General features: G+C 50.1%; 1 protein-coding gene across 1 annotated transcript; it reads right to left on the bottom strand.

Moving 5' to 3' along the window:
* Positions 1-1,335: 1,335 nt before the first annotated feature.
* TGM4 (transglutaminase 4) lies at positions 1,336-16,366 on the bottom strand (the record flags this gene model as incomplete). Its single annotated transcript, XM_084279982.1, is given in 15 exon segments — positions 1,336-1,587; positions 2,004-2,140; positions 2,646-2,815; positions 4,153-4,500; positions 5,627-5,878; positions 6,557-6,660; positions 6,911-7,049; positions 7,532-7,706; positions 8,269-8,376; positions 9,779-9,897; positions 10,552-10,681; positions 10,968-11,074; positions 11,209-11,388; positions 16,263-16,314; positions 16,316-16,366. Coding segments are annotated over 15 exon segments (2,214 nt in total). The 3' UTR covers positions 1,336-1,445.
* Positions 16,367-27,906: the final 11,540 nt, after the last annotated feature.

Below are 27,906 nucleotides of genomic sequence, written 5' to 3'. Positions count from 1 at the left end.
TAATAATTCATTGGCCAAGGACCTCTGGCTCCTGTCTTCCCTGCCGTCACCGTGCGTGGACTCTGCGCCCTCTCTGCCTCGGGAGAAGGGCTCCTGCTCCCGGCCATGCCACCACCAGAGGCTGGGACCTGGCGCTGCCGTGGGGCACAGGGACACTGCAGGCAGAGGGGTGGCAGGGGCTGGGAAGCCTTACCTCCTTTTGTGGCCCAGCTGCCGCCTGGGTGCTCCTCAGGGTGTTGCCTCAATGTACAAAGATTGTCAAAACCTTTTTTCCCTGTCTTTTTCCTATTTCCTCTTTTCTGCCCCTCCCCCCTTTATTTTTTTTCCTCCCTTCCCCGCCCCCCCCGCCCCACCCCTTTTCCCCCCTCCCATCCCTTTTAATGGGCTGGCACATAACCAGGTGCAGTTGCCACTTCTCACACTGCAGCCCTAATGCTTGAGCATTTTGCCTTTTAATTAAGCAAATAAATGAAGCCCTGTGCTACCACGTGGCTCGATTTCCTCTTTCCTCATGGAAACGCTGGAAACCCCAGTGCCTGGCTGCCGCTGGCCATGGCAGAGCAGTGCTGCGGACCAGAGCCACCCCTTGCAACTGGTGGGGTTAGGAGGTGCTGGAGTGTGCAGCTCAGTGGTTTGAGGGGAGAGGGGAGGCTCCAGCTGTGCACAGCTGTCATCTGCTTCGATGTGACTATGGCTGGAAGAGCTTCAGATGTACATCAACATTGGGGTCCAATGCGTAATCCAGCAGCGTTCAGAGTGGAAGAGGAAGGATAGGGGTTGTACATTTCCAGGGAAGCACTGGTAATGGTGCTGGAAATGGTACTTCTTCCAAAAACGCTCAAAGCCCCCAAAAAGAAATGAGGTGGGAGGAAAGGGAGAGGTATGAAAAGTGGTGTTTGGGGAGGCTGTACCGGGTTTGCTATTTCTGTTGCCTAAAAAAAGGCAAAAACCAGTGTACACCAGTATGCTCCCCAGCGGGGAGGGAGAGGGAATGGCCCAGGAGGAATTTGTTTGACACCTTTCCTGATCTGTGGTGCGATGAGGTCTCTAGGTGGCCTCTCAGGTGGGACCACAGCCTGGGCGGCCAAGCAGTTCCCAGGCTCACAGCCATCACTGTCTGGAGCCCACAGCTTTGTGAGCTCCGGGCCCTGGCCTGAGGTGGGAGCACCCCCCTGCCCCCCTGTGGGCTCAAAGCCATCCCAACCCATACATACCACACAACCCAGTCGTGCCAGTTGATTTTAACACCTTTATTGAATCACAATTAACTGCAATCAACATAGCTGTGCCCTTTAAGTCAGTTTGATTCCCTTAGCTTAATGGGATTTTTGCTCTCTACTTTGCGATTACTATCCAGCAGTCAAGGAGGGGAGAAGAGCCCCAGATACACAGTGGTGCCCGGTGTTTAGCCGGGCCATCATTCACACCCCGCCGGGGCGGCGATCCTACTCCACGATGGTGATGCCCTTCTCCACAGAGATCCCTTTGATCTGGGTCGAGGTCAGCTTGGCTACTATCTTCTTCTCTCCTAGCCTCGTCGGAGTGCATATTATTTCAGACTTCATGATCCTGCCAGGCTTTACATCCCTAAGGAGAAAGGAAAAGACCCCAAACAGCCCCAGTATGAGTGACAGGTCTCATTTGCCACTTCTGAATCGCTCTGCTTAATGAAATAGCCACTGCATGTGTTTAGGGTGGGTGTTTCCCCCCTCCTGTGACCAACGTGCAGCAAGCAGGGCTTGGCACAGTGGCACTGGCTGGTGGTCCTGGCGATCCCAGGGAACCTTTTCCAGACTCCCTCATGCTGCTGAGACAATAAATTTGGCTCTAGAGGGAGCACCCAGCATCACAGCAGGAGCACAGGGAGAGCTGTTGTGCCCAGATGCCCTGAGCATGCCCGCCTCTATGTGGGTCTTTCTCCTGTGTGGACCGTCCCCCAAAAAAGACAAAGGAACAAAGCAGAGTCCCACCAAGCTCACTTCGTACTGGGCTCATCTCCTTACCCCTGATCAAATGTCGACATCTTAAATATGCCCAAGCCCTCCACTCGCAGCTTGCAGTTGTCCAGGGGCATGTTCAGCTTGTTCTTGAAGATGAAGGCACAGGTGAAGTCCTCGTTCAGTCTGGCTGTTTCTGGCATCTGGCAGAGGAGAAAAGAGGAAAACCCAAATGCTGGGGATCAGAGAGGTCATAAAGACACCAGAGCTGCTGCCAGTTTGCTCCTCACCACTGGCATGGTGGGGGACAACCCTCTCCCCTCCCCAATCTTTTCCACCCTTCTACAGCACCAGGTGCTCTGTCCCACTGTCTGTTTTCCCAGGTCTTCTCTCTGGTTTCTCAACACTTTTTTTCTGCTGGGAGGTGGAATCATGGGGTCAGAGATGCGTCCTATACAAACCATTCTCTTCCATCCCTTCCCTCCAGCAGCCCCCGCCTGCTCATTTTAGATGGGGCAATAAAATCTTCATTTCATGGCTGCTTTCAGCCTCAAATAGAGGTTGAAAAGCCAAATAAAACACTAGGGACTGAAATTCCCAGGAGATAGCTGTCTGGGAGACCCCCCCACCCTGAAGACCACCTTGGTGTTACAGTGAGCAGTGCTTTAACCCTTGTCCCTGAGGAGCCTGGGCTGGCGGCTGCCTCACCTGGACGGTGATGGGGGGGTACTCAAAGCTCATTGTCGTCTCCTTGGTGAGTTTGTCATTCATTCCCTGGACCTCAGCAATGGCAGTGATGAGGATGTACACTTCATCTTCCACTGTGGACAGCGTATTCATGTAGGCATCAGGTGCAATATTCAGAGGGACCTCTATCTCTGTGGGAGAGAAAACACAACTTGTTTCTTCATCACATACCCACAAACCAGGTGGCAAGTTTGGCTCTGGTGGCTGGTCCCCCATGGTGCAGAATAAGGTGTATTTACCAAGCCCATCCTCCCTTTGGCCAGACCTGAGGGCCCTGTGCAGGGGCACCCCAGCTCCATGAGTGGTACCCAGCACACGCAGCCCATGGGAATTGCGGTGGAGCCCACACCACCTTCCCACCAAGCCAGCTGCTGGCTCTGGTTCCTGTCCAGCGTCTCAGCAGGGCTCATCCCTGGCTGCCCCAGCACTCAGGAGGAGGCTGAAGAGCTGGAGGTTGGGTACATTTAAGCCTGCATTCCCTGGGGTTTCTCGGAGCCACCACGTGCTATAAAATTAGCTGCTTTCAGATTTTATCCGTAATTGCCTGGACAAACTTGCAGTGACTTGGGAAAAGCCCCAGAGTCAGCATCACTGGAGCCTGAGCTTCTGGGAATCCTAAAAAAAAAAAAAGCTTGTCTAAAGCTCATCCTTATCTCTAAATGCCTGTGGCCACCCTTCTGTCCTATCCTGCCACATTGTGACAGCCACAGCATGCGTGTGAGGACACTCTGTGATCACCATCAGCAGAGATGGTTTCTTTGCTAGAGTACCTCCTGCTTGGCATAAGCAAGTGCTCTTAATTATTCATCACTCATTAGGCTCTCATTTAGCAGATTTCAGTCACGTTACTGCTGGGGATCAGAAGTGCTATCTGGGTTGCTCAAAGATAGGCACTGAGCAGCACACAGCTCTGGGGATCCCCCAGGCGGGCGGCCATGAGCTTGAAATTTGCCTGGGGGCAAAGAAATCAGAAAGTAACACTCACCAGCATCACCACCCAACTGATGGATGTCAGTGGCAAGCACAGAAGAAAAAAACAAGAGGCTGAAATTTCCAGCCACCTAAATCCTGTACAGGATCTGACACATACAGATGCACCCAAAATCTGTGGCAGCATCTTTGGTTTACATGTGGTGAGTACAGGAGGGAGCTGCCCCCACACACCTCGCTTGCATGGTGAAAACATCTGTCTGCCCGCACCACCGAGGTACTCCTAACCACCTCGCTGGAGCTGCAGCAGGACCAGGGCCTTCAGGGTTTGGTGCCTGCTATGGTGGGATCCCAGTCCATAACTGAGACTCCCAAAAGCAGTGAGAGGAGAGGAAGGTAGCAGGCAGCAATTTCTGCTCTGCACACCATACGGAGCCATGCCCTGACCTACAGAGGAGCTGTTACCAACCAGCTCAAGCGAAACCCCAGGCTGCTGCAGCGAACAGCCCATGGAGCACAGCAAGCTTTCTGTGCCTACCAGATGCGCCGTCAAGATTGATGGTCTTCTTGATATGCCCAAGGTTGGCCTTAACTTTCCCAGTGTAGGACTGCAGCTGGCAGGAGCCAGTAAAATCAATGGTCCAGTTCCCAGGAGCAGCGGTCTTCACTGTGATGGCCAGTTCAAGAGGGTTGCCAGGATACAAAGCTGCTTTTTTGGTTATCTCAAGGTGGAGCCCAGTCTTGGAGACTGTCTCATGCAGGACCTCAAGCTTGGAGTCCACATTATCCATGGTCACACTTGCAGCAAAGTGTGATCGAGGTATCAATCCAGAAGGCCGTATGAAGGAGGAAGCGGTCTGCATGGACTTCCTTTCCTCTGGAGAGCCTGGATGAAGAAAAAAAGATGGTGATAGCAGAGCCACCTTCCCTCTATTTATGCCTCTGCTGCTGAGCAGAGAGGATGTCAGGATGCCTCCAGCATCTCTTGGTTTACACAACTGGCAGATCCAACCAAGAACAAGTCTTAGGAGAAGTGGCTGAGGCTCAGAACTAGGGTTGTCTAGCCGGGAGAAAGGGAGGCTGGGGAGAGACCTTACTGTCTACAACTACATGAAAGGAGGTGAGTGTTGGTCTCTTCTCCCAAGTAGCAAGTGACAGGACAAGAGGAAATGGCCTCCAGTTGCGCCAGGGGAGATTTAGATTGGATGTTAGGAAAAAATTCTTCACCAAAGCCCAGGGGAGTGGTTAAGTCACCATCCCTGGAGGTATTGAAAAGACTGTAGATGTGGTGTTTAGGGACGAGGTTTAGTGGTGGACTTGACAGTGTTAGGTCAACCACTAGACTCAGTGATCTTCAAGGTTGTTTCCAACCTCAGTTGTTCTAGGATTATGACTCTAGCATTTTGGATGGGAAGAGACACTTTTAGAAGATGGATGCTCTTATATTTTTCAGCCTAAAATTTTCCCTTTCTCACTGGGAAGGGTCTAACAGTGTAGCACAACATGGCTGGATCTGGGAACTGTGGAGGGGGGAACGTGGGGATTTTTTGTTTTGAATACGGTCTGGGGGACGGAAAGACAAAAAGCAGAATGAAGAAACACAGTAATGGTGAGCCCAACCACGAGGCTGGCTGCTTTGCACGTTTCTGCCACTGCCTGCAAGCCTGCTTGTGCCTGTCCCTAAAGAGCAGCCTACAGGTGTCACTGCGGGCACGGAGATGCCCAGGAGCTCTGCTGCCTCCCCCAGGCCTCCAGGCCGTCCATGGAGTTTGCTACTGCTGCTACCCTTGCAGTTTTCTCCTGGAGAAAACGTGTTGTGGGATGACCTACATGGCCGGGGGGGAAAAAATCTCCTCTTTGGCACTACTTTCGATCATGGTGCAACCTTGTGTAGATCCAGGCCTGAGGTTGGTGGCCCTGCCTGTGCCAGGGGGGGTTGGAGCTCTATGATCCTTGGGGTCCCTTCCAACCCATGCCACCCTATGATTCTATGATTCTGTGGTGGTAGTCACCTTCAGGGAACTTGTACTGCAAGGTGACGTCCTCCCGCTTGTTCTCCCCCACGGCTTTCGTGCTCATGTTCACGCCGATGCCCTGGGTCTCGGTGCTGAGCCTGATGAACTTGTCCCTGCCGTTCACCTTCTTGACAAGCCAGTAGACTTTGTCAGCGTTCACCTCCGCGTACACAAACTTGCCGTCGAAGGGCAGGTACACATCCCCTTCTCGGATGGCCTTCAGCGAGCACGGGCCACACTGGAAAGCACCTGGAAAACACATTCAATCCCATTTGCTTTTCCAAATACAAACAGGGCATCCGATTTTTCTTTGACTCTTAGACCTGCCCAAGCAGGAATCTCTGGCCAAGATGACTCTTAGTAGTAAATATTCCTCCAACTCTAAAACCTCTCATATATCCCATAACTGTTTGGGCTTTTTTTATAGACAACCAAGGACTTGTAAGAGCTTTTAGGTGTTTCACCTCACTTAAATAATTTTAAGGTTTTGAAGTCATGGCTCAGTGATGGAGTCAACTGAGTCCAGCAACCTGTGTTCTATCTCCTGGCCATACCCCACCTTCAGCAGAGACTTGAGGAATAATGTTTTCTTTTCCTGCATCTGTGCAGGGAGGGTAGTTGCCAATTTTGGCAGTCACTCCTCATTTACCAATGAATGGGCTCATGACTTCCTCAGAAAAGCTCTACACAAAGCATCTTTACTGGGAAAACAATAGCACCTCTCACTACAGACTGCTTGGAGTCCTCAGCTTCACCAAAGAAATCAGAGGATAATGGAAAGAGAAATCAGCTCTGATTTCCATCTGTGTGCTCTAACCTCTGTCCAGGTGTTTGGTGATGTGCCTGGGGAGTTTGTGCTTTGGTTTTCATTCAAAATGTCCCTGCCTCCCTTGGGAGCTGCAGAAGAGCCTTTCTAGCAAATCCTACCTTGACTTTGCTCCTGAGGGGTTGAATCGATTGCCTGCCAGCCATGAAATCCCCCTGGCAGATCCTCCCGCTTCATCCAGACATCATTCCACACATGAAAGTTCCTGCATGCATTTAGGTTGGAAAGAAAAAGAGTGAGCTGTTAGAGCCAGAAGAGTCACCATCTCCTCTCTTAATCCCTAAGTAAGGGCAGGTTTAATGGAGATTTGCGTGTAACCCTGTGAAACCCCAGGCTTTCTCTCTCTCTCCTGGGCAGCAAACCTGAAGTGCTAGGGAAATTCTCAAAGGAAAGGCTGTTGGGGCTGGGAAACACGGTGTGGGGGGTAGGAAGCATTGGGACCCCCTTGGCAGTACCAGACGGAGTCGAGGGACATTGAGTTCATCTTCTCCCCACGTTCGTTCAGGTAAACGTCAACTCTCAGGTTCTCCTCTGTATCGTGTGCTGAGTTGAAGTTGCTCACGCAGCGGGATGGGATTCCCAGGCAGCGCATGACTGTGGCACAGACAGACAAGACACAGAGTCACAAAATCACTCAGGTTGGCAGACACCTCGTCTCTGACTCCTCTGTCCACCCAGGGCTCTCTAGATCAGGTGCCCAAGACAGTGTCCAGACAGCTTTTGAGTATCTCCAAGGGTGGAGACTCCACAACCTCTCTGGGCAACTTGTATTCGGTCACCTTCACAGTGAAAATCAGGACAGAAGAGTTTCAGGCTGTGCCCATCCCCTCCAGTCCTGTCACTGGGCACTACTGAGAAGAACCTCTCTCTCTTTGCCCAACTCCCTCCCGTTGGGTGTTTATACACATGGCTAAGACCCCCTGAGCCTTCTCCTCTCCAGGCTGAGCAGTCCTGGCTCCCTCAGCCTCTCCTTACACAACAGACCCTGCCACCTCCAGTGCTCAGAGGCACGGTGATTTGTCTTTCTACCATGGTAAAAGGAGGGTATCAGCGAAGGGAGGCAGTTCCCTGTTTACCTGTGGTGAGGACTCCTGCGAAGACCCAACATTGACCATAGGAGACTGGCTTCTTTGTTTTGTAATACTTCTGCAAAATGGAGACGCTCCCGATCCAATCCATGGGAGAGGTCCCGTTCTTGTAATTCCCTGACCAGTTCCCCAGCAGCACGCCGTTGTCATCATTGGCATTAACCTGCAGCCACACACACGTGGAAAGGAGAAAAACACAGCCATGAGGCCAAATGAGGCTTAAACCCTGGGGTCTCTGCCCACACTGTGGCTCCCCAGGTGCTCCACAGCCCTGTGGCACCCAGAGAGATTCCTGGTGCTGGATGGGGGCTCTTCTGGTTGGAAAACCTCCACCTGGATATTTAAAGGGAGGTGGCACTGTTGCTTGGGGCAGCCAAAATACACTCTGCATCTTGTTATCTTAAACCTCAGCGCTGCAAGAAGGGTCCCACCAGAGAGAGCAGTTGCCCCCTGAAACACAACGCTTGTGTTGACCTGGCTGACACAATTGCTGAGGAAGGGCAGCCACCAAGGCATCTGCAAGCTCCCCCAGATGTGGGGAGATGTTGCAATTCAATCACCTCTTCCCTCTACCCCCAATGCCTCTGGCCCTTTCCTTAAGGTTCCCAAAGGAACCCATTTCAGATGCATCCTGAAACAGTGTTTAAGGCCCCGGGAAAAGAAGAGCAAGTAAAAAGGAGGAGGGGAAGCTTGAGGGGCAAAGCACTTCTCTGAGAGAGGCGTACCAAAGCAGACATGGCTCTGGACACAAACACAGGATCTCTTCTATTGCTCAGCTTGAGATTACTTTTGTCCAGCAGATACATGCAGGCATCCAAGACGAATTCTTCAAACTGTTTTGGAGAGAAAATGGAGACATTTGTATACACCGCCCTAAAACAGAATTTGCTCAAGCACTACAAAGTCTATCTAACAACTCAGAGAATACTCTCTGACTAGTCCTAACTCCTGAACTTCCTTATGGTATTGAATTCTTCAGCCTGTGGGGCTGTTCTCGTCAAAGAAGGGCTGAAATGGAAACACACCTTAGAAGACAAAAGCCTGTCTCGTGTGTCTTGCAAACACAGTTGGACCCTGACCCAGCAATCTTTACTCCTGTGGAGCAGTTCTAAGTCACCTGCGTCATCTCCCTGCAGCCCTGCAAATTACTCACAGAAGTAATGAATATTTAAGAGCGCTGCAGATACTCAGTCTATTGACATAGGTGCAAAATGAACTCTGGGGGGAAAAAAGGTACAGAGATGCAGATTATTACTGCAAAAGTTTCATAATAAGCAACTGCTGATAAAGCTGCCTGAGGTCCAATACCCAGAGATGTCAAACATCCGATCCAACAAAGTCTGGCAGAATATCAATACCAATTCTCATTGCTTAATGGCAGAATAAATATTAGGACAGGAACAGCCCTTTGGCCCCTTTGTGGCAAAGGCATCAGCATGAGCACCTCTGCTGGGCTAGCTGCATCTGGCAGCTTGAAGCTGCGGACTTACAAAACAAACCAAAGCCAAAAAAAAAAAAACCCCAATCCCAAAACAAATTCCAACATGTTTTGTTGGGAAATTCTGTCAGGATAAGATGCAGGATGCTCCATTTGGGTGCTTGTATGCTTTCTACAGGGTGCAAATAAACCTGCTCTGGCATCCACCTCTTATCTCTAGCTCAGAGAAGTTTGTCGTTCCACTTCACTGGAGTTATCTCAGAGGCAGCGTGGAGGAACACCCTTCCTGAGAGGGCGGGCTGATTGTGTCCTGCACCCAGCACTTCACCTCGCAGCCAGTGAAGGCACCACCTGAACAATGACAACCTCTACCGGTGCTTTCCCCCTATTTCTTTCCTGATTGTGATGGAATAGGTAAATAATTGGATGGGGTTTTTTTTTTCTCCATCAGCCCTCTCCATGGCTCATGTTACCGACAGTTGTGTGTGGGCTCCTTACGGGAACCTTTTCAACCAGAACCCCATATTTCCACATCCCATGCCAGGGGTCTCATGATCTGGTTATAAACATGTGATAAAACCCTGTTCTAAAGCTGTGGCTGGGGAAAACACGTGAGTACGCAGATTACTCTAGGCAGGTGACATCCCTCCCCCCCCCCTTCCCCGCAGTGGAGCTGGCAGGATTACTCAGTTGCTCTGAGCTACTCACAGACATAAACTGGTTTTATGCCTGGAATGAACGCTGAGAGAAGGAAGAATGGATAAGGAGAGTAGCACCAACAAGACACTGTGCTTTACCTGCCCAAAATTCCAGGGTCTATCGTATATGTTGTATGCCGATCCAACATAGATGCAGCCGGTATCATTGAGCACATACTCCTTCCTCTGTGCCTCATCAGGCAGGAAGACAACATCACCTGGAACAAAAAGCAACCCCATCCCTCAGGTGTCAGGTGGTTTGCACACTTGCTATACAAAATTTTCCTTGGAACGCTAAACTGGGGGAGCTGGTGGTCTACAAATTCACACCAAATGATGACTGAAGCACTAAGATGGGGTTTTTTTCCTATTACAGAAGAACTTCCTAAGACAAAGCTTTATTTTACCCCTGTAGGTCTGTTGCTATATGACCACTGTTTTATTTTAGCTAAACACATCTTTCTGAACAAACACTTCAGTGGACTGGGCAGACAGCAGACAGAACTGGGCAACTGATGCCAACCAATACACGCAGGGTTTTGGTGTCTGGTTATTTTTTTTTAGGCTGGATTTTAAGACAACCCAGCTAACCTTTGCAGCAGCCCAGGGGAACAGCAAGGGGTGACACAGAGGTGAGAAAGAGGTGACAGAGAGAGACATCCCTTAACCTCGTACTGGGTGGTCCCTGGTGAGGAGCTGGCTCATTGCTACTGCCCAGCTTCCTGCCGGCTCCGCGAGGATGCGGCTTGTGGTGGTTTAGGGAGAAAAAGTGATGTGTGTGGGAAAGAGAGGAGGAAAAATGTGAGGAGAAGCTCTCCAAGGGACAATCACTGGCAGCTGTAATTATGACCCCCAGTTGTGGGACCACTCACCTTCACACCAAGGGTTGAACAACAGGTAGATAGCATTGTTTTCCGGCTTGTAAATGTTAGTCCCAGTCTTCACGTTCAGGGTGTATATTCCCACTGGGGCCCTGGGAGAGCTGGTGACAGACAGCAGGCACTGGGGAGGTGACAAGGAGAGATGGCACGATGAACCATGGCCAGGGGCATGGCATAAGGACAGCGCAAGCACTGAAGGTGGTGGCTATGCTCTGGCAGAAGAGGGATGGGGTGCATTCTGGGTGTGCAGTGGGGGAGCAATGAATTAAACAGGGCAAGGCTGCTGCCCACCTAAAATTACAGGGCTATGGGAACACAGAAAAGCAGGGGTATGAGGATTTGCTCTGCACTCCCAATGAGCTCAGTGTTGTCGCCCTCCACCACTGCCCCATGCGCACGGGTTCTACCTCTTTGCCGTTGTTCTTGACAATGGTGATGTGCCACCCGCCGAGGTCCTGCTCCCGCCTTGGGTTCAGCGACATCAGGGTCTCCCTGATTTTCATTGGCTTTTCACCTGGAAACAAACCCAACATGAGATGCAGGAGGGTTGCACAGGTCTGCAGTGATGGGCACAGTGCCGGGCGGCGGGCACAGGCAGCCAGGGCTCTCCCGCATCGCCCCATGGTGGCAGAGGGACAACCTGCTTACCGATGCCGAAACGCAGCTGCAGCTTGTCAGCGGCCTTCAGCTCCCTGCTGAGGCTGAGCTGCAGCTGAAAGGCCTGCCCACGCCGCACCACCAGGTTGTTGATGTTGTACCCATCCGTGTGGTGCTGGCGGGTGTTCTCGCTCTTGAGAAAGTCAATCCCAGTGACCTGCAGGTCGCTCCCTGGGAAGTCGTTGGCAGCAAAGGAGAAAGAAAGAAAGAAGAAAAGGGGGTTGATGGTACGTTGCTCAGGAAAGACAGTTTTCTTCTTCTTAGTGGAGCCCTGTGGGTCATCAAACCACTGAGTTGTCCAGTGATCCAGCACAGGGAATCACACCAAAGATCACCAAAGCTGATGGATGGTACAACTGGGGTTTTATATATATGTGTGTGTGTAAAAACTATAGCATAGTATCACATATATAATATATTAATAATGTAATATAATGTAATATAATAAATATAAATACTTAGTGTATATATATATTGCGGTATAGAGTCATATTGTTGTGATGGGTTATGGAGGCTGGTGGTGGTGAGTGTGCTGCAACAATCTGCCCATATCAGGGACAAACATCTGCTTTGTCCTCCAATTATTTGGCCCTGGGTTGCTAGGACATGCCTCTGCCTTGCTCCCTCCCCACCCAGGGGGTCTGAGGGATGTTTGACCTCTGAGGTGGCCCTGGGTGAGTGAGGAATGAGCAGCTCGAGGGAGGCAGGAGCAGCAGGAGATGTAGTATGGGGATGTTTGTAGTGTGGGGGTGTCTGCTGGCAGACAGGCATCCAGCCAGCATCCCGGCACCTCTGCGCATGGGCAGCTGACCCCCGCATGCCCCTGGGGCTGCTTCCTCAGCAGCCAAAAGGCTGCAAATGGGATGTCACTGGTTTGGAAATCCATGTCTGCTGGCCCATTGCCTGCACTTACATGCTGCCAGCTGGCTGGGGGACCAGCAGCCATGAGCCAGCTCTACAGCCTGCCATGGGCCAGGAAGACAGCATGACTGCAAGTTTTGTTGCAATAGTGAAAGTCTTTCCTCTGCAAAAGTCTTGCTTGCTCCTCGAAAGTGCAGTGGGCACAGCACATCTGTATCCCATCACCACAGCTCCTGATCTTCCCCTGAGCATCTCGCAAGGGAGCCCACCAAAGGTCCTGAACACCGCAGCATCCCCATGGTCCTGTCATGCCTCTGAGCCCTCTCCTCCCTGCCCCCATCTGCTCAGCTGCTTTGCTGGTTGGCACCCCAAGTCAAGGCTGTGACAGCAACTCCTGTTTGATTGCACAGCGCATCAGCTCCTTGAGCATGACGAATGTTTCTTTGCTGTTCCAGGTCTTATACAACAGTAGTACTAGTAATAGTAGCAGCAGTGGTAGTAGTATCAATGCAGACCGGTGAAGAGAGCACTGCTTGCCAAGGCACGCTCAGAGGTGATGCCCAGGCAGTCCCCAGCCAACATGAGGAAGCTTAAAAATTAAACCTTGCTGTCAGGATTTTATCTCAGGAGGCTTCTTTCTGGTCAAAGACTGGCCTTATATTAGCATCAAACACATCCTTCGTGTTATCAACTAGTAACTATAGTGGCTTTAACTGTCAATATTTAGCAATTTAAATATTTAGCAATATTTTTTACTAATAAAATGTAGCATGCTCAGTCAAGCTGGAAGCGGACGTGCTGAAATTTGGCTTTCCTCCATTGCTGAGGTTACCACTGTCTCTGGGATGCCATAAGCCTTGGAAATGGGATTCTGCAAGACTCTCAAATTGGGTTTTTTGTATTTTCCCCTCAAAAATTAGTCCTAAATAATACAATTGCCGGCAATCAGCCCCTTACAGAAGTCAGCACATGTGAATCTTTGCAAGATTGTTTTGTGGGTTTCCTATTTTTTTGAGGACTTGGTTTCTCCTACAACCCAAGTACCAAAGGAAGGGCTGGGGCTGGGAGCCACCTGTGCTGCAGAGATGCTACCTGTCCGGGGGGGGATGCTAAATGTGTTGGGTGGGCAGCACCTTGTTCCTCTTCATGCTGCTTTTGCTGATCAAATTCAGTGCAGCTTTGGACTCCTGGAAGAGACCCTGCCAGGTGCCTCCCTCCCCTTCATTCCCAACACTGCAGCTGATTTTGTAGTCCACGTCATTTAAACCCCCTGTATTCTGGACTGCTCCCCCTTCCTGCAACTCCGGGCAGAAACGGGGCCGGGTGAAAGGGTGCGGGGCTGTGGGAGGGACAGCTCAGCCCTACGCTTGAGCAGAGCAGAGCACCTTTTCAGCAAAGCTTGAGCATAAAGCAAGCCCTCAGCTTTCAATAGAGACGGGGATTTTGGGGGGGTTACTGTGTCAGGCTTTGGCGGGCTGCCCAGGCGTGACAGGGGAAGACGGAGCATGCCAGAACGCGGCAACGTCTCCTTACCTGCCCATTAAGTATCCTTAGAGGATAAATTCCGAGTAAACAGTACGGAGTAACAATACCTCAAAAGCACCTGGCTCATGAGTGATTCAGTCAGAGATATGGGAGAGTCAGGAAATTTAAAACCGCTTATGGTAAATTAGAAATTAGCGAGTCAAAGGCATAATGGTTGAAGGGATTAGTTCACAAAACGCCTTGACAGATTCACACGGTACCAGGCAACTGTGATAACCTGAGCATCAACAAGAGCCATCCCTAGTATTAAAGAAACTGAAATCTTCTGGTAGCTGCTGTGGCACGAGAGATGCCACAAGCATGGCCGGGACCAGGGCAAGACGAAATCAGTGGCACGCTTCCCACAGAGCCCTGTGCCAGGCAGCGACTACAGCCTTGAGTAAACTGAACTGGCCGCCCATGGATCCCCACCAGATTACTACTTCCGTCTGTTTCTTCTTACTAACTATATAAACCGTATTTATCTTAATTGCATAACAGCTATCAGTGGTACAGTAAATGGATTTAAAATTGACAATCACCTCTCGTTCACTGATTTCATTTTTGAGTGCTTTTTGTTTGATTGCTGCCTGCCAGATGCCAACATCAGGCTGACGCTTTGCGCAACGGTGCGTGGCAAAAAGTTTCAGCTGAAATTGCTTCACCCCTTTGGGAAGGATGGAGGGAAAGTGTGCCTCCCTCAATGTTAACAAATCTCCAGCTGCCAAAGCTGCTCGACCTTGGTCCTTTCCAGAAACCCCTGTGCCAGGCTGAGAAGCTAGTCCTGGTGATGGGAGAGGGCTTTGGAAGGATGTGGGACCTGAATGCATAGGATGGCTGTGGGAAAGGGCCCTGGAGAATCTGTCCTTCCTGCATTTTCTAGCTCAAGGACTGCATTTCCACCCCATGCTTCTGGAAATCACTGGTGTTGCGGACGCACAGAGAAAACCATCAGTGAGCAGATGCCTCGGAATACACCCTGACAGCGCGGCGACGCTGCCTGTCAGTCTTACTGTGCTTATTCCTGTGCAAACACATCTGTGATACCCTGTGATCCGGCTGGTGCAGTGTCCCACGCCAAGACATGTGGGCTGGCAGCCTGCCCATCACCGCATCTGAGGGAGTCTGACTGCAGCCCGCCCTCCCCGGGCAGCCCCTGTGCGCCGCTTTCGGCATCCTGCTCTGCCTCCTGCCCAGGCCTGGGGCCAGCTGCCCGCGTGTCCTGTGCCCAGCTGCCTGCAGGCACCCCAGCTTGTCATGGGAATTAATGGTTTAGAGCAGAGCTGAGCACACCAACGATGCTCCCGCTGGTGGGATGGGAGGCTCGGGCTGCAACAGGTATCACAGAATCACAGAGGCTGGAAGGGACCTCAAAACATCATTCGAGTCCAGCCCCCCAGGTAGCGTTGGCTGTGCTCGCTCCTGGGACAGGCCAGACACAAACCCCAGTATTGCCAGATGATTTTTTAAATTTTATTTTGGAAGAAGCTTCAAGGCAGTGTTTTTTACTTTATCTCCCAGTTGTTCCATGATTTACCCTCTCTAGAGCTCCTTCCTAAGCTGGCCTGCTGACCCCATTGCATGGTACCTTCCTTGGAAGGTATTCAGGGCTTTGAGAGCACAGCAATTGACCAGAATAAAACCGATAAGGACCTGGGGCCTTTTTTCCATGAGGATGAGGTGATGCAGCTTATAAAACTTCTACAACTAATGCAGAGCAGAATGTTTATAGCACACCTGGCTTCAGTGGGAATAAGGGCTGGGGGGAAGTGGGATGGGAACTGCAGCTTTTCAAGATAGAGCAAAATTTGGACACCTGCATTTACTCCTCCAGCCTCCTGAAGATGTGAGATCACATCCCAGAGATGCTGCTGTCCAAAGCTTCCTGGAAAATTTCAGCTCATTCACATGCAGAATACAGAAGTGTGAAGCGGAGGGGCTCAGAGTGTTGTTAGGACACCCTTCCCCTCCTGATGGCTGTGGAGACCTGCTCCTAGCCCCAGTGCAGGCACCACCAGCCCCCACACACAGCTACACCCCAAAGCCGCAAGGCTTTGGGGCATCCTGGGGTTGGGCTGGCCCCAGGAGCACCGCCAGCAGTGGTGGTTCAGCAGCTGCTACAGGAGTGACTCAGGCACCTTTCTAGCTAGGTACAGGATCTTCTGACAATGGGGCAGGCAGGACACCCGTGGGATGAAGATCAAGTCCAAATACATCCCTTTTCAGTTATTTTGAAGCTTCCGTCAGATGGTGTCAGCCATCACTACAAAGCAATAATCTACATGATTAGATAGCCTGAAAGGATGACACCGCTTTCTCCTTGGCACAGAAGAACTTCAGAAAAGCTGCATTTCTTCCCTATTACCACTGACAGAGCCAGTTATCTACAGGCTGATGAAGAGTGATGAAAAGCAGGCTGCACTTTCCAGTTGGTTTACCGACCGATCAAACCCGGAATTCGCACAGCCAGGGCAAACCTGTCCCTGGTGGCACTGAAACACCTTTCCCCACGGCATCACCCACAGTGATTGGAGAAGAAACCCTCCACCTCTGCTGGAGCTGCCATCCTCCCCACAGGAGACCTGCCATCCTCCCCACAGGAGACCTGCCAACCCACACATCTAACACACAGGCTACCGCATCGAGCGTTACAAACTCACCAGCGTTGCCACTCATGGTTCTTGTCAGCGTTTCGACCCGAGATGCCTCTGCTGCCAGTAGCTTCTGAGCTCCTCAGTAGCCTGAGCCACTTGCTCCTGAGCATGGAGAAGGAAGACGAGCTGCCCTTTTTATCGGTGGCTTGCTCTGAGGTGTCAGCAGGTCCACTGCCAAGGGGTGGTGTTTAGAGAAAGGAAGTTCCCGTGGAAAAAAAAAAAAAAAAAAAAAAAAAAAAAAAAAAAAAAAAGAAGGAAGGTTACAACTCCCTCTGCACATAGTCAGACCCTGCCTGAAAACAGTGACACTAAATCCCGCCTCACATGGAAGGTGGATTTGCACAATCAGATGACAAGTGGACAGACCCTTCACTGACAAACAGTAAAATCATGGGCTGGATGAGTAACAGGAATGCACCTATGCCCTAACATCCAGGTTACTGGGACTGCAGCTCAAGGGCTAGCTTTACAAGGCAGCACACAAACTTGTAAACCTTAGGGAAAGGGAGTTCCTCATCAGGACCCTTCTAACTGCCTTTGAGGTCAATGAGATGTTTGTCGTTGTGTTTAGGACAGAAGCACTTTAAGATCTGGGCTAAATTCCAGCATTTACATGTGCAGGTTGGAATGCCCAAGGGCCCTGGTGCTGGCCCATTTGCCGCAGGGCCAGGAGTGATATCCCAGTGGGAGCACTGGCTGGGAATGAGAAGAAACAGGGAAACAGGCCATCTCTAGAAGGAGCAAGAAATGTGGTAGGTAGATCAGAAGCCATTCGCTGGCTGCTCTTTGCTGATCGCTGTATCAAAGGTTCTGCCCAGGGGTCGGCTCGATGCCATGGGTCTCACTGCCATCTTGGTCCTTGGGGTGACCAAAGATGGAGGCATGAGTCTACCCCACAGCGGGGAGAGCTGGTGTCACTGGTCAATGATGACATGAGCCAAAGAGGTGTCCCTAAACACCTGAATGTGAAGAGGTGACTCAGCTGCGGGACCCGTCCCCCACTGCCTCCCTTGATGGCAGCAGCCCAAGGTTCAGCAAGGTGGGATTCAGCCATTGAAATGTAGGCACCCCCGAAACAAGATCTCCCTGTGGAAACCTTCAAAGGCACCAGCATTTCTCCATCACTTCGGGTAGCTGGGATTCACCTCAGGAGCACTGTTTCATTTGGTGCTGAAATGTCAGTGCAAGCCAGGTGCTGCGTTAGCAGATCCCACCCTTCGGGCATGTCCCTGCTTGCTGGCAGGTGTATGTTGGGTGTCCTTACTTGAGAGCATGACTAGCGCATCCCAGGGCACGGAGGGTTCAGTACACATCCATAATCTCGCAGGACATCTGTATGAACGTCTAGAACCGCCAATGTTCTCAGCAGATGGAGCATCACTCACCATTCAGCACCAGACAATGTGCTGGCAAGGACATATTTCACTATTGAGAAAAGAACCACTACAACCCCGATTTACCTTTCAGCGTTCCTTTTGCGCTGCATTTCTTTCCTCCTGGAAGGTGAAAGACTTGTTTGTTTAGAACCAGCATGAGATGAAGTAAAGTATACGTGGAATGTTTGGTACAATAACATAACCGATAATACATGTAATCGGTACATTAACAACGTATATTGCCAGTTTCTATTCAATTGTAGAGTAATCCACTTCATCTGGAGGCTCCAAGAGTAGCTTTCTAGTCCAGTCTCAACCTGCTGTACTTATCTATCATTCATGCTTGGCTGGAGGCAGCTTTAATTGTGTTGATGTAGTCGTCCCACAGCAAAACCTACAGATTTCTGCAGACAGGAACGGGTTGATGTTGGTAATGCGTTATTCCTGAAAAAAATTCTGTGTAGGTGCGTGCTACAGAGTCATCACTGGAGGCAGGGCAAGCATTCACCAGGGACAGTCACATTTCCAGTCTTATAGGGTCTTGCAAAAGGCTGGTTTCAACACTGTGCATGTTCTGACCCTTACTTTGAACTTCAGTGTTCAAGGAAAGAGTGTAGAAGTTAGATGGGTGTGGGTTCTGCCCTACCACGAACCTTGGAAGATGGTCACCCTTTTTTGCTGTCTACAGGAATTTTTGGTTTATGCCAGTAGCCAGCATCTAACTCTCAGTTCTCCTTTCACTTCGTGCAGCTGCCAGCCTTGCCTGCTGCCATTATCTTTCTCTATGCACAGGCAGCATAGAATCATAGAATGGTGTGGGCTGGAAGGGACCCCAAGGATCAGAGAGTTCCAACCCTCTTGCCAAGGGAGGGACACCAACCTCCAGGCCTGGATCTATACAAGATTGCTCAGGGCCCCATCCAACCTGGCCTTGAACACCTCCGGGGACGGGGCATCCACCACCTCTCTGGGCAGCCTGTTCCAGCAGCTCACCACTCTCTCTGTAAAGAACTTCCCCCTAATATCTAATATCTATCTGCCTTCCTTTTTAGCTTTAGCATCTCAGTTCAAGGGTGCTAAACCTGGCACAGGGTACAGCGTGCCCACATGAGTTTCCTCATCTGGCTCATGCAAGTTGGCCCTGCCAGGAAAGGCCTCTGAGCTGTAATACCCACTGAGACAGCTGTTGGCAAGGTCTGAGGAAAGGGATTTTGACTTAAAACTTCAGGAACGCTTTTCAAAGGCATAGTTTCAGCTTGTTTCATGCTGTCAATGGGTGGACTCTGCTCTTCCTACAGGCAAATCTCCTTTTGCCTTTGCTGGCAAGGCTGGCCAGAGTGGCCGGCTGTGGTTCAGCAGAGTGGCTTTTTTCCCTTCTCCTTGCTGAAGCCATGAAAGACACCAATTCTTCCCAATTTTTCTTTCCCCAACGGGTTAGAAAAGCTCATCCTTTCGACCTGCCCCACAAGACCCTACTCTTCCAATTAACAGAAACAGGGGATGAGCTCTTTTTTTCAGGAGCAGCCTCCAGCCTATTACCACTAACTTCAGCGACTCACTTCCCAGCTTGCAAAATCAGACACCAGAGGCTATCGGTCTTATCTACATCTCTCAGCTGAAAGGTAAGTCACCTTATTAGCTGGCATAATAAGGTAATAAAACGCAAACAAGAAAAATCAGAATTCCCCAGAGGCTGCTCCCCTGTTTACAAGCTTGCCCTTTGTCTCAGGCTTTGTTTATTTTGCGTTCCAAAAATGACAAGTCAAACTTCCAGAGCATGCCCACAGATACTGATGCCAAGTAGGAAGGACACGAAGTGAAACCCAGTCCTTAGCTTTATAGTTTTATTCACCTGCGACCTCATGTCTTGCTATGAAGAAGAGGCCTCCTATAACCATAACGTGCTTTTTATATCATCTAAGGCTTACACATCTTCTGTTTTGTCATTTTATTTATTTAATTTTTAATATGTCCTGTCAGAGTAACAGATCAAAAGCACCCCAGGATTCCTTTTTGATGCTCTGTAAAGCTGAACTAATCCTTCCAGTTGCCCTGCAAAGCTGCTTCAAGGTGCCAAGGGGTGAGTGGTGCATCTGCCAAGGTACAGACACATATAACCCGTGTCTGGGGTCCTGAGGGACACCGTGGTGAGAAGGTGCCTTCCATTGACCACAGCAGGATTGCTCCCACGTGTACCATCTGGTAGCTGCTGAGTCCTTCCTGAATCACAACCTAGGGAACAATAAGTCTGAGAAGTTTTGGGGGGGATAAAAAGTATGAAAGCACACAGATGGAGAAAAGCTGAGGGTTTGGTCCATCTCTTTCATGCTGGACCTTATTCAGGGTGCTACCTTAGTCCTCCCCTCTCTATTTCATTATGCTTTTATCTTGGTCATAAAGAATTTCCTCCTAGTGAGACATGTCTCATCCACGTAATGACCCTGACATGTTGTGCTGCTGTTACGCTGAAAGGAGAGTTGATCTGATCACTTCTCACTCATGTGCACCAACCGTGGGCCATGACACGGACCTGTCAGCTATGCCCCATGGGCATCCCACGTTCCCAGCAGGCAGATTCTCTTCTAATCTTACATGAGCCAACTTGTGGCAGGCAATTGGATGTCAAGGGTTGATGCAAGATGACCAAGCCCAGATCTTAACTGATTCCAAGTCATCTGGCCCCAACTACCCGGTAATGAGTTTCTCACAGGCAAATACCAGAGAAGTGATTGATACCAATAAAAATATTACAGAAATTCCATTGTTTCCTTCTCACTTAACACTGAAAAAGGGGTTTGGGGCCTAAAGTTAAGGATGCAAGTAATTAGCTTTGGACATTTACAAGCAGGAGGTATCAAAATCATATGCCTCTGTGCCCAACCCAGCACCACCCAGGGAGTCTGCTTCTGAAGAAGGCAAAAAGATAAAACAGAGACCACAGCTACAAGAACACCAAATATGGGCTCTTGGCCTTGCAAACCCTACTCAGGCAAAACACTGTCATGCAGCACGTTCCCTGCCCTGAAAGAAAATTCCTGTGCTCATCACAGGAAATGGAGGGTTTAGGCCAGGCTATCTTGGAAAAATAGAGGGCTGCTTTAACAAGAAGCCAAAACAGTGCAATGCTAAGATGTTCATGTTGCACGTTAAAATATATTTCTGATTATTTTTCGAGATCCCGTTCTCTTTCCTTGGCTGAGATGCAAGCAGCAAAGTTGCAAAATCAGTTCAGACATAGGAAGTGTAAAGGTTGAACTTGGTACTATGACTGCTTGACCCTTAACTCTGGTACAACTGGTGCACTGGCAACACCAAAATAAGCATGCTCCAGTGGGGAGAAGATTATGCCATACGCTGGACTAAAATGACTCACAGTAAGTTCCTTCTGCTTCCCAGCAAAAACTTGAGGATTTCGTGTAAGAAGTGACAAAAAGGACCTCCCCCGTTTCACTTCCACCAGACAGCAGCACTAATTTTTCCAATAAAATAGCCTTTTTTTTGAACCTGAGGAAGCTGCCAGCATCTGCGGCATCCCACGGCCAAGGGCTCCTCAGCGAAATGACGCACCGTAGGAGAAGGAAGTTCTCTGGCTTTGAAGCTGCTGATTGCCAGCCGCTTCCCTCGCAGCCCCCATCCTTGTGGTAGAGGAGACAGTCAACAGCTATGCTGCCTTACTTTCTCCATGCAACTCATGGTCTTCTCAGCCCGTTACAAACCACCACTCTCTCTTTTCCACACAGAACGGTCCTAGCCGCCTAACTTGCTCCCTGAACCTTCATCCCACCCACATCAAGGGACCCAAGATAAGGGAGAAGGACCCCACCACCACCACCACCACCTCCAGGCAATCCTGCAGCTCGCAGTGTGCCTGGAAAAGGTCCAAAGGGGTTGGGTGCAGTTACTCCAGGGCCGTATCCACCCTACTGCCACTGACCCATGAACTAGCTTCGAGTGTGCATGTATGACCACACTGACTGATTGCAGTGTGGACACATATCCCCAGACTACACCTAAAGCAAACACTATGAAAAGGTACGAGGAAAACTAAAGCAAACGAGGGCTGCAGAAAGGAAAAAAAAAAAGAACAGGTAAGGGCAAGGAAATCAATAGTGCAAATATTGAATCAGGGATAAAATAGTTTATCCATACATTAAAAACAGCTTCAGAGAACAAGGAAAACACTGACAGAATACCTTCCCACCTACAGGATATGTGTTTGGTTGCACATGTCTAAGTGAGAAAACAGAAACTCGCATGCCAGTGTCTTCAAGTAACATTTCTTTCTGCAGGGGTGGTGCGACAGCTTTTCCCATCTGTCTGTGTGGGTGTGTGTGTGTGTCTATATACATATAGATGTACACAGTCTAGAGACTACGGGTCAGATTATGTCATGCTGCATCCCCACCAGCCAGCAGCGTGACTGAAATGCCTGTGTGGTGGGGAGGGAGAACCTTCCTGCATCAGGAGGACTTGCAGAGAGGAGCCAGTCTTGCCTGGTGCTGGATACCCTGCTCATGAGCTGCAGGGGAACAGACCCAAAGCGTGGTGGTTGCACTGTTTGGCCCACCCCTGGACGTGCAGATGTCATGCGTGGTAGCCCCCTTGGTGTGGTGGGATTGACCAGGGGCAGGGATCCATGGTCATTTTTCCTAAATGCAACCATGGCAGTATATTCCCATTTCCCCTCTTCGCAACACTTGCCCTTCACAGCAGCACCAGATGCTCTCAGTTTGGCAGGCAGATGGAGCAGCTCCATGCCCACCCACCAGGATCTCTTAGGAAGGGTTTTCGGTCCATGGCAGAGTCATGCCTGTGAGTTGCCTAACTCAGGAGTGTCCTGAAAGGAGCGAGTCATTTGAAATACCTCCTCTCTGGATTAGGAAACAGTAGCTTGGCAGCAGGAAACACAGAATTGGTAATGCCTCATCCTTCCCTGAGGCACTGCTCATTTTTTCCTAAGTGCTCATTTTTTCCTAAGCCCGGCCTTAATTGGGTTTGAAGCCCTGGCTGATGCTCAGGCTGCGCACACGCGTGGAGAGCACATCGAGGCTCATCAAAGGGGACCTGATGGACTTGGAGCTTCTTGCTCCAAAAATGAAGAGGCTGACACAGCCAAGACCCAGCCCGTAGCAGCCTCTGAGCCAAGCCAGGTTGAGTGATGGGTTCAAAATGTACATGACTCCAACAAGCAGTGGTACCAGCTGCCACACCTCGCTTACCATCGCTCTTCCCAGTCCTCCCCTCCCACTGATTTCCGTTGTCGCAGTGGGGTTTCTGTGCTGTGCAAGATCCCTTCAGTGGTGAGCAGGGTGTGCATCATTTCCCCTTAGCAAAATGAGAGCGGGGGAGGCCCAACCCAGGAGCTCCCCAGGCATTAACTCAGCACCAGCAGCCCCTTGGGGCTCCAAGGGCACGCAGTAGCCCCGGGGAGCTGCTGAGGAAGTTTTGGCAGTGAGTACAGCCATTCACAGTCACTTTTCCTTAAACCCCAAGGAGAAATTGAAACAACTAAGGAGGTTATTAAACAGAAACCAAAAAGTGTCCTTGGGGAGTGAACAGTGGCTGGTTGGTTGCTCAGCATGTCAAAAAGGTCACTGTATACGGTGAGTGCTGCTACTGGCCGTGGGATATTGTGGTGCTGCATGTAGCTATGGGACAGAGCACTGGCAAGGTCCAGGCCTGCTGGCCCCTTGGTCACCCCATGCCAGGCTGCTGCATTACCCTACCCTGGGTCCCACCACTAGCTCTGGTGCCACTCTCTTCTCAACCAGAAAATGTTCAAATGCACAAAGCACTTACCGGTAGCCAAACAGAATGAGGTCCTTCTCCTTTGGTAACAGCACATTCATTTTCAGGCTACAAATGCACACAGAAGCGTTATGGGTTCTGTGGTTAGCTAACAAGCCTCTGGTGGCCTAGGTCTCTACAGTGTCTCAAGGAAGAACCTCCTTTCTCTGTCACAGAAGCATTTACTGCAAAGTGCCAGACTTGGTGGCACAGGGGCAAAGCAGTTTCAGTTGTATTCATGGTGTTGCCCATGAAACCCACCCATAGCTCACAAAACACGCCATCTCTTGCCCATAGTATTGGGATGGCCACCAACACTAGGTCAGATCAGTTGAGGTCTTGTCTAGCTGAGCCTTGAAAACCTCCATGTGTGGACACTCTGCTGCCTCTCTGGGCAACCCACCTGCCAGTGACCTGCTCAAAACTCCCAAGACACAACCTGCACCTGTTGCCTCTTCCTGTTCTGGCCATTTCTATGGAGTGGAGCTTGGCTCCATTGCCTCTGCAACTCCTCTCTAAAACACATCATCTGCTGTCAGGTCAGCCTGAGTCCCCCTTTCTCCAACAGTCCCATCAGCCTCCCCTCACAGGCCCCTGACATCTTGGTGTCTCAGCCCGACCAGTTTCCCAACATGTCTCTTTAAGTGTGTGGTGCAGCGCTGTAAACAACACCCCAGGTACAGCCACTGACTATGTCAGGGTCTACCCCACCCCACCACCCATGGTCCATGACACCAGTTTTACATTTTACAGGCAAGTTTTTAACTGGGGTGGGGTTTTTTTTTCGGTGTTAAAGTATCTAGAAACCAGACCTGCCTGAAACAGCCCAACCACCACCTTCCACCTAAACTAGAAGGTGTTGCCCTACATTCTAAAACACTTTGTTTCTTCCTTGGGACATTTTCAGAAGTTGTCTTCTTGCAGTGCTTTCTATTAAAGAGTGATGTGGCATAATGTCCCCCACACTTCACTTTCTGAGGCAAACAACCCCTTGAGAAGGCTTTTGCCACTGACTGGAGCTTACCCCAGATTTTCTCCAAGCCCGAGTGAGCAGCGGTGGTTTCCTGTGGATGAGTTCCCTCCCTACACAGCTCTTGAACCCCAAAAATGAAGGCCTGCTGCTGCTTTCCTGCAGAAAGCAAGCACAGTGCCTGGCTCCACACACATGGAAGGGTTAGTACCCATTTATTTGCACTTTCATGGTTTTTCTGTGACAGCCGAAGTCAGCACGGTAGCACCGCTCTTCTGGCACGTTGAGTCCCAACGACTTCCTTCTTCAAAAGCATCCCACCACCTGCAATATTTTAGTGGAATTAAGTGTGTATATGGCACCCCTGCAAGGTGATCGATGTTTACGGTCTCTGAAGGGTCAACACAGGACAATGAAATAAAATTCCTTGGAAATTTTAACTATATCAAACTTGGGAGATAAACTTACTGATCTTATTTACTGCACCCCTTTCTACTACTTACCACCCAGGCAAACACAGTGTCTTTCAAGTTATTTTGATATATGCTGTGACCAAGACATTGTACAAACCTTCCAAGCCTCAGTGGCTCCTTGTGAATGACAACAAGGACATTTCTCAAGTTTTATGTATACTGATCTAACCAGCCAGACTGTGCTTTAAGGTTCAACTGCAACTATAATTTCACTTGGCTTTGTTCCTTGTAAAGGTATACCACATATTATTTACCTTAGAACACAATACTCTTGGACCTTGTTTATACAACAGGTTTTTCAAAATGCTTCCCATCATTAATTCAAGAATGCTTTACTTTAGTCTTCATGAGAGACATTGTGAGCCCTGCTGGTGACCATGCCCCTCTTTCTTCTACTGTTCGAACATGACATGGCAGAGCCCTGCTTGAGGAGAATCTGACATGATGCTGAAAAATTGGGGGTGTGTTTGAGAATGATGGGAAGGTGCAGGAAAGACTCATGACAACCAACACCTGGGAGACGTGCAGTAAGAAAAGAAGTGTCTTGTGCTGGAAATGTGCACCCAAGGCTCTTCTCTAGCAGTAGCTTGGCTCAAGTGTGCAAGAGCTCGATGCAAGCACCCTACTGTAGTTCACATGTAAGGAACCTTCTGTCCTGGCAAACCAAGGTCTTACAGTTGGTCATGATCTTCAGCCATCTTCCAAGGTCTATCACATCTGAACCACTCACTCTTCAAAGACAGCTTGCTCGTTAAGTCTCGTGCTACGTCTTTGTGTGCAGTCTAAAAGATCTGTACATTCCAAACGTCAGCCAAGGAGCTTTGGGCAGTGTTTTAATTTGGAAATGCTGGTACCCCTTCTTGAGATCAGCTCCAGCCGCATTTTGGAGGACCACACATGAACCATCTACCAGCAGCTCACCTCTTTGCCATACAGCGGTTGCAGCCCTCCTGGAAGCCCTGTCCCCATGCTGACAGGCAACACTGGCAGACGTGGGCCAAACCCTCTGTAGGTAAAGGAAAGGGAGTCTGACAAAAAACACACCCCTTACGCCACAATCCTTTCCTCCCACAGGAACTGGAGGAAAACTCACCGACGTTCTCACCTTCAAGTATTTACAAGAGCCAATTTACAGCTCTGGTTTACGTTCTTCCGCCTTAAAATGGGGCACTGCCAGGCAAAATGTTGCCCAGGCTTTCTGTGCACACGTAAACAACTCCTAGACCTTGACCTCCACCAATGAGTGTCATAAAGGTTAAAAAGCATTCCAAAAGGTTTGTTAGGAGGAGGGGCAACAGCCAAATTAACCAGAGAGGAAACAGTCTGGTCTTTTTCTTGTCGTTCATGCAAAGGCAGCCCTGGCTCACAGCTGGCTGAGAGTGAGTAGCACGGGGCAAACAAATCAAGCTCGAAGTCTTCATTACTTCTCCATCATGTACAAAGGTCTAAGGAGACATGACACACTCAGAAAAGCATAGCACGGTGGCCATCTCTGCAGACTTCTGAAGGATGCTGGGTCACAGAATCACAGAATGTGTTAGGTTGGAAGGGACCTTTGGAGGTCACCTAGTCCAACCCCCTACCCTGCCGTAAGCAGGGACACCTTTAACCAGATCAGACTGCTCAGACCTTCATCAAACCTGACCTTGAAGGCCTGCAGGGATGGGGAATCCACCACTTCTCCAGGCAACACGTTCCAGCATCTCACCACCCTCCCCGTGAAGAACTTCTTCCTAATGTCTAATCTGAACCTACCTTGCTCTAGCTTAAAACCATTGCTGTTCATTGCTGTATTTAAAACCATTTCCAGTACTTTCTTGTACTGGAAAGGTCACTATAAGGTCTCCCTGGAGCCTTCTCTCAGCCTGTTTTAATATGAGCGGTGGTCCAGCCCTTTGATCATTCCTGTGGCCCCCCTCTGGACCCGCTCCAAGAGGTGCATGTCCTTCTTTTGTTGAGGGTTCCAAAGCAGGACACAGTACTCCAGGTGAGGTGTCACCAGAGCAGAGCAGAAGGGCAGAATCACCTCTCTGAATCTGCTGGCCACACTTCTTTTGATGCAGTCCAGGATGCGGTTGGCCTTCTGGGCTGCAAGTGCACATTGTTGGCTCATGTCCAGCTTTTTGTCCTCAATATCCCCAAGTGCTTTCCCCCAGGGCTGCTCTCTATCTTTGTCCCCTGCCTGTACTGATAATGAGGACTGTCCTGACCCAAGTGCAAGACTTTGGACTTGTCCCTGCTTCCCAGGTGGCTGGATGTATCTCGCTTTTTCTGTCTCTAAGCAAAGAGCTCCCCAGGTGCAAAGACCCAGGCTGGTAAGGAGGAAAGGCACTTGGAGCCTTCTGCCCTCTTCCCCACCACATATGTAAGTCCTTTTATCAGAGGGGAGCACACTGACGGGAGAGGCAAAGGTTTTGCCCCTCTTGGGACACGGTTGCCAAATGTGATGAGCTAGGATGCTCTCCTGAAGCAGGGGACTGGGAGCAAACAGCTTCTGCCCTCTTCTGGGGACATGGACACCTTTCTGACACAGAGAAGGAAAAGGCACGGACTCAACTGCAGTGGCATTTCCACCTGCAAGTCAGTTTCCACGTTTCTGCTGGATGTGGCATTGATCATGACAGAACTGACAGGTCCTGATGTGGAGGCTCGCAGAAGTAAGTCCTGAGGTTTTCTGCACATGCCACAACCCTGAGTCACTTTCTGTGGTTACAAGAAGACAGAGACAACCTGGCAAGCCCAGAACAAACAAGTGATATCACCAGTGTTACTCACACATTTACAGCCATCGTTGTATTTCTCAATTAGGCCTGCAACTGAGACATTTCCAAGTAAAAGGAAACATTTGGACCAGGGGAAGAAGTCAGTACTTTAGAAAGGGGGTGATTCCTGACACACTCTCCCTGTCAAAGGGCATCTCATCCAGAATTTAGCACATGTATGGCTACCAGTATGGTGGATTATATCACACCAATAGGAATCAGCACCATCCAAAGGTGTCAACTCCACCCACCCCCCACCCCCTGTCCCACCCCTACTCCCTA

Source organism: Gallinula chloropus (assembly GCF_964237585.1).
Source record: "Gallinula chloropus genome assembly, chromosome: 2".
In the NCBI taxonomy this organism is placed as follows: Eukaryota; Metazoa; Chordata; class Aves; order Gruiformes; family Rallidae; genus Gallinula; species Gallinula chloropus.
The sequence above is the reverse complement of the archived record's forward strand: the minus strand, read 5'-3'. Positions and strand labels throughout refer to the sequence as shown.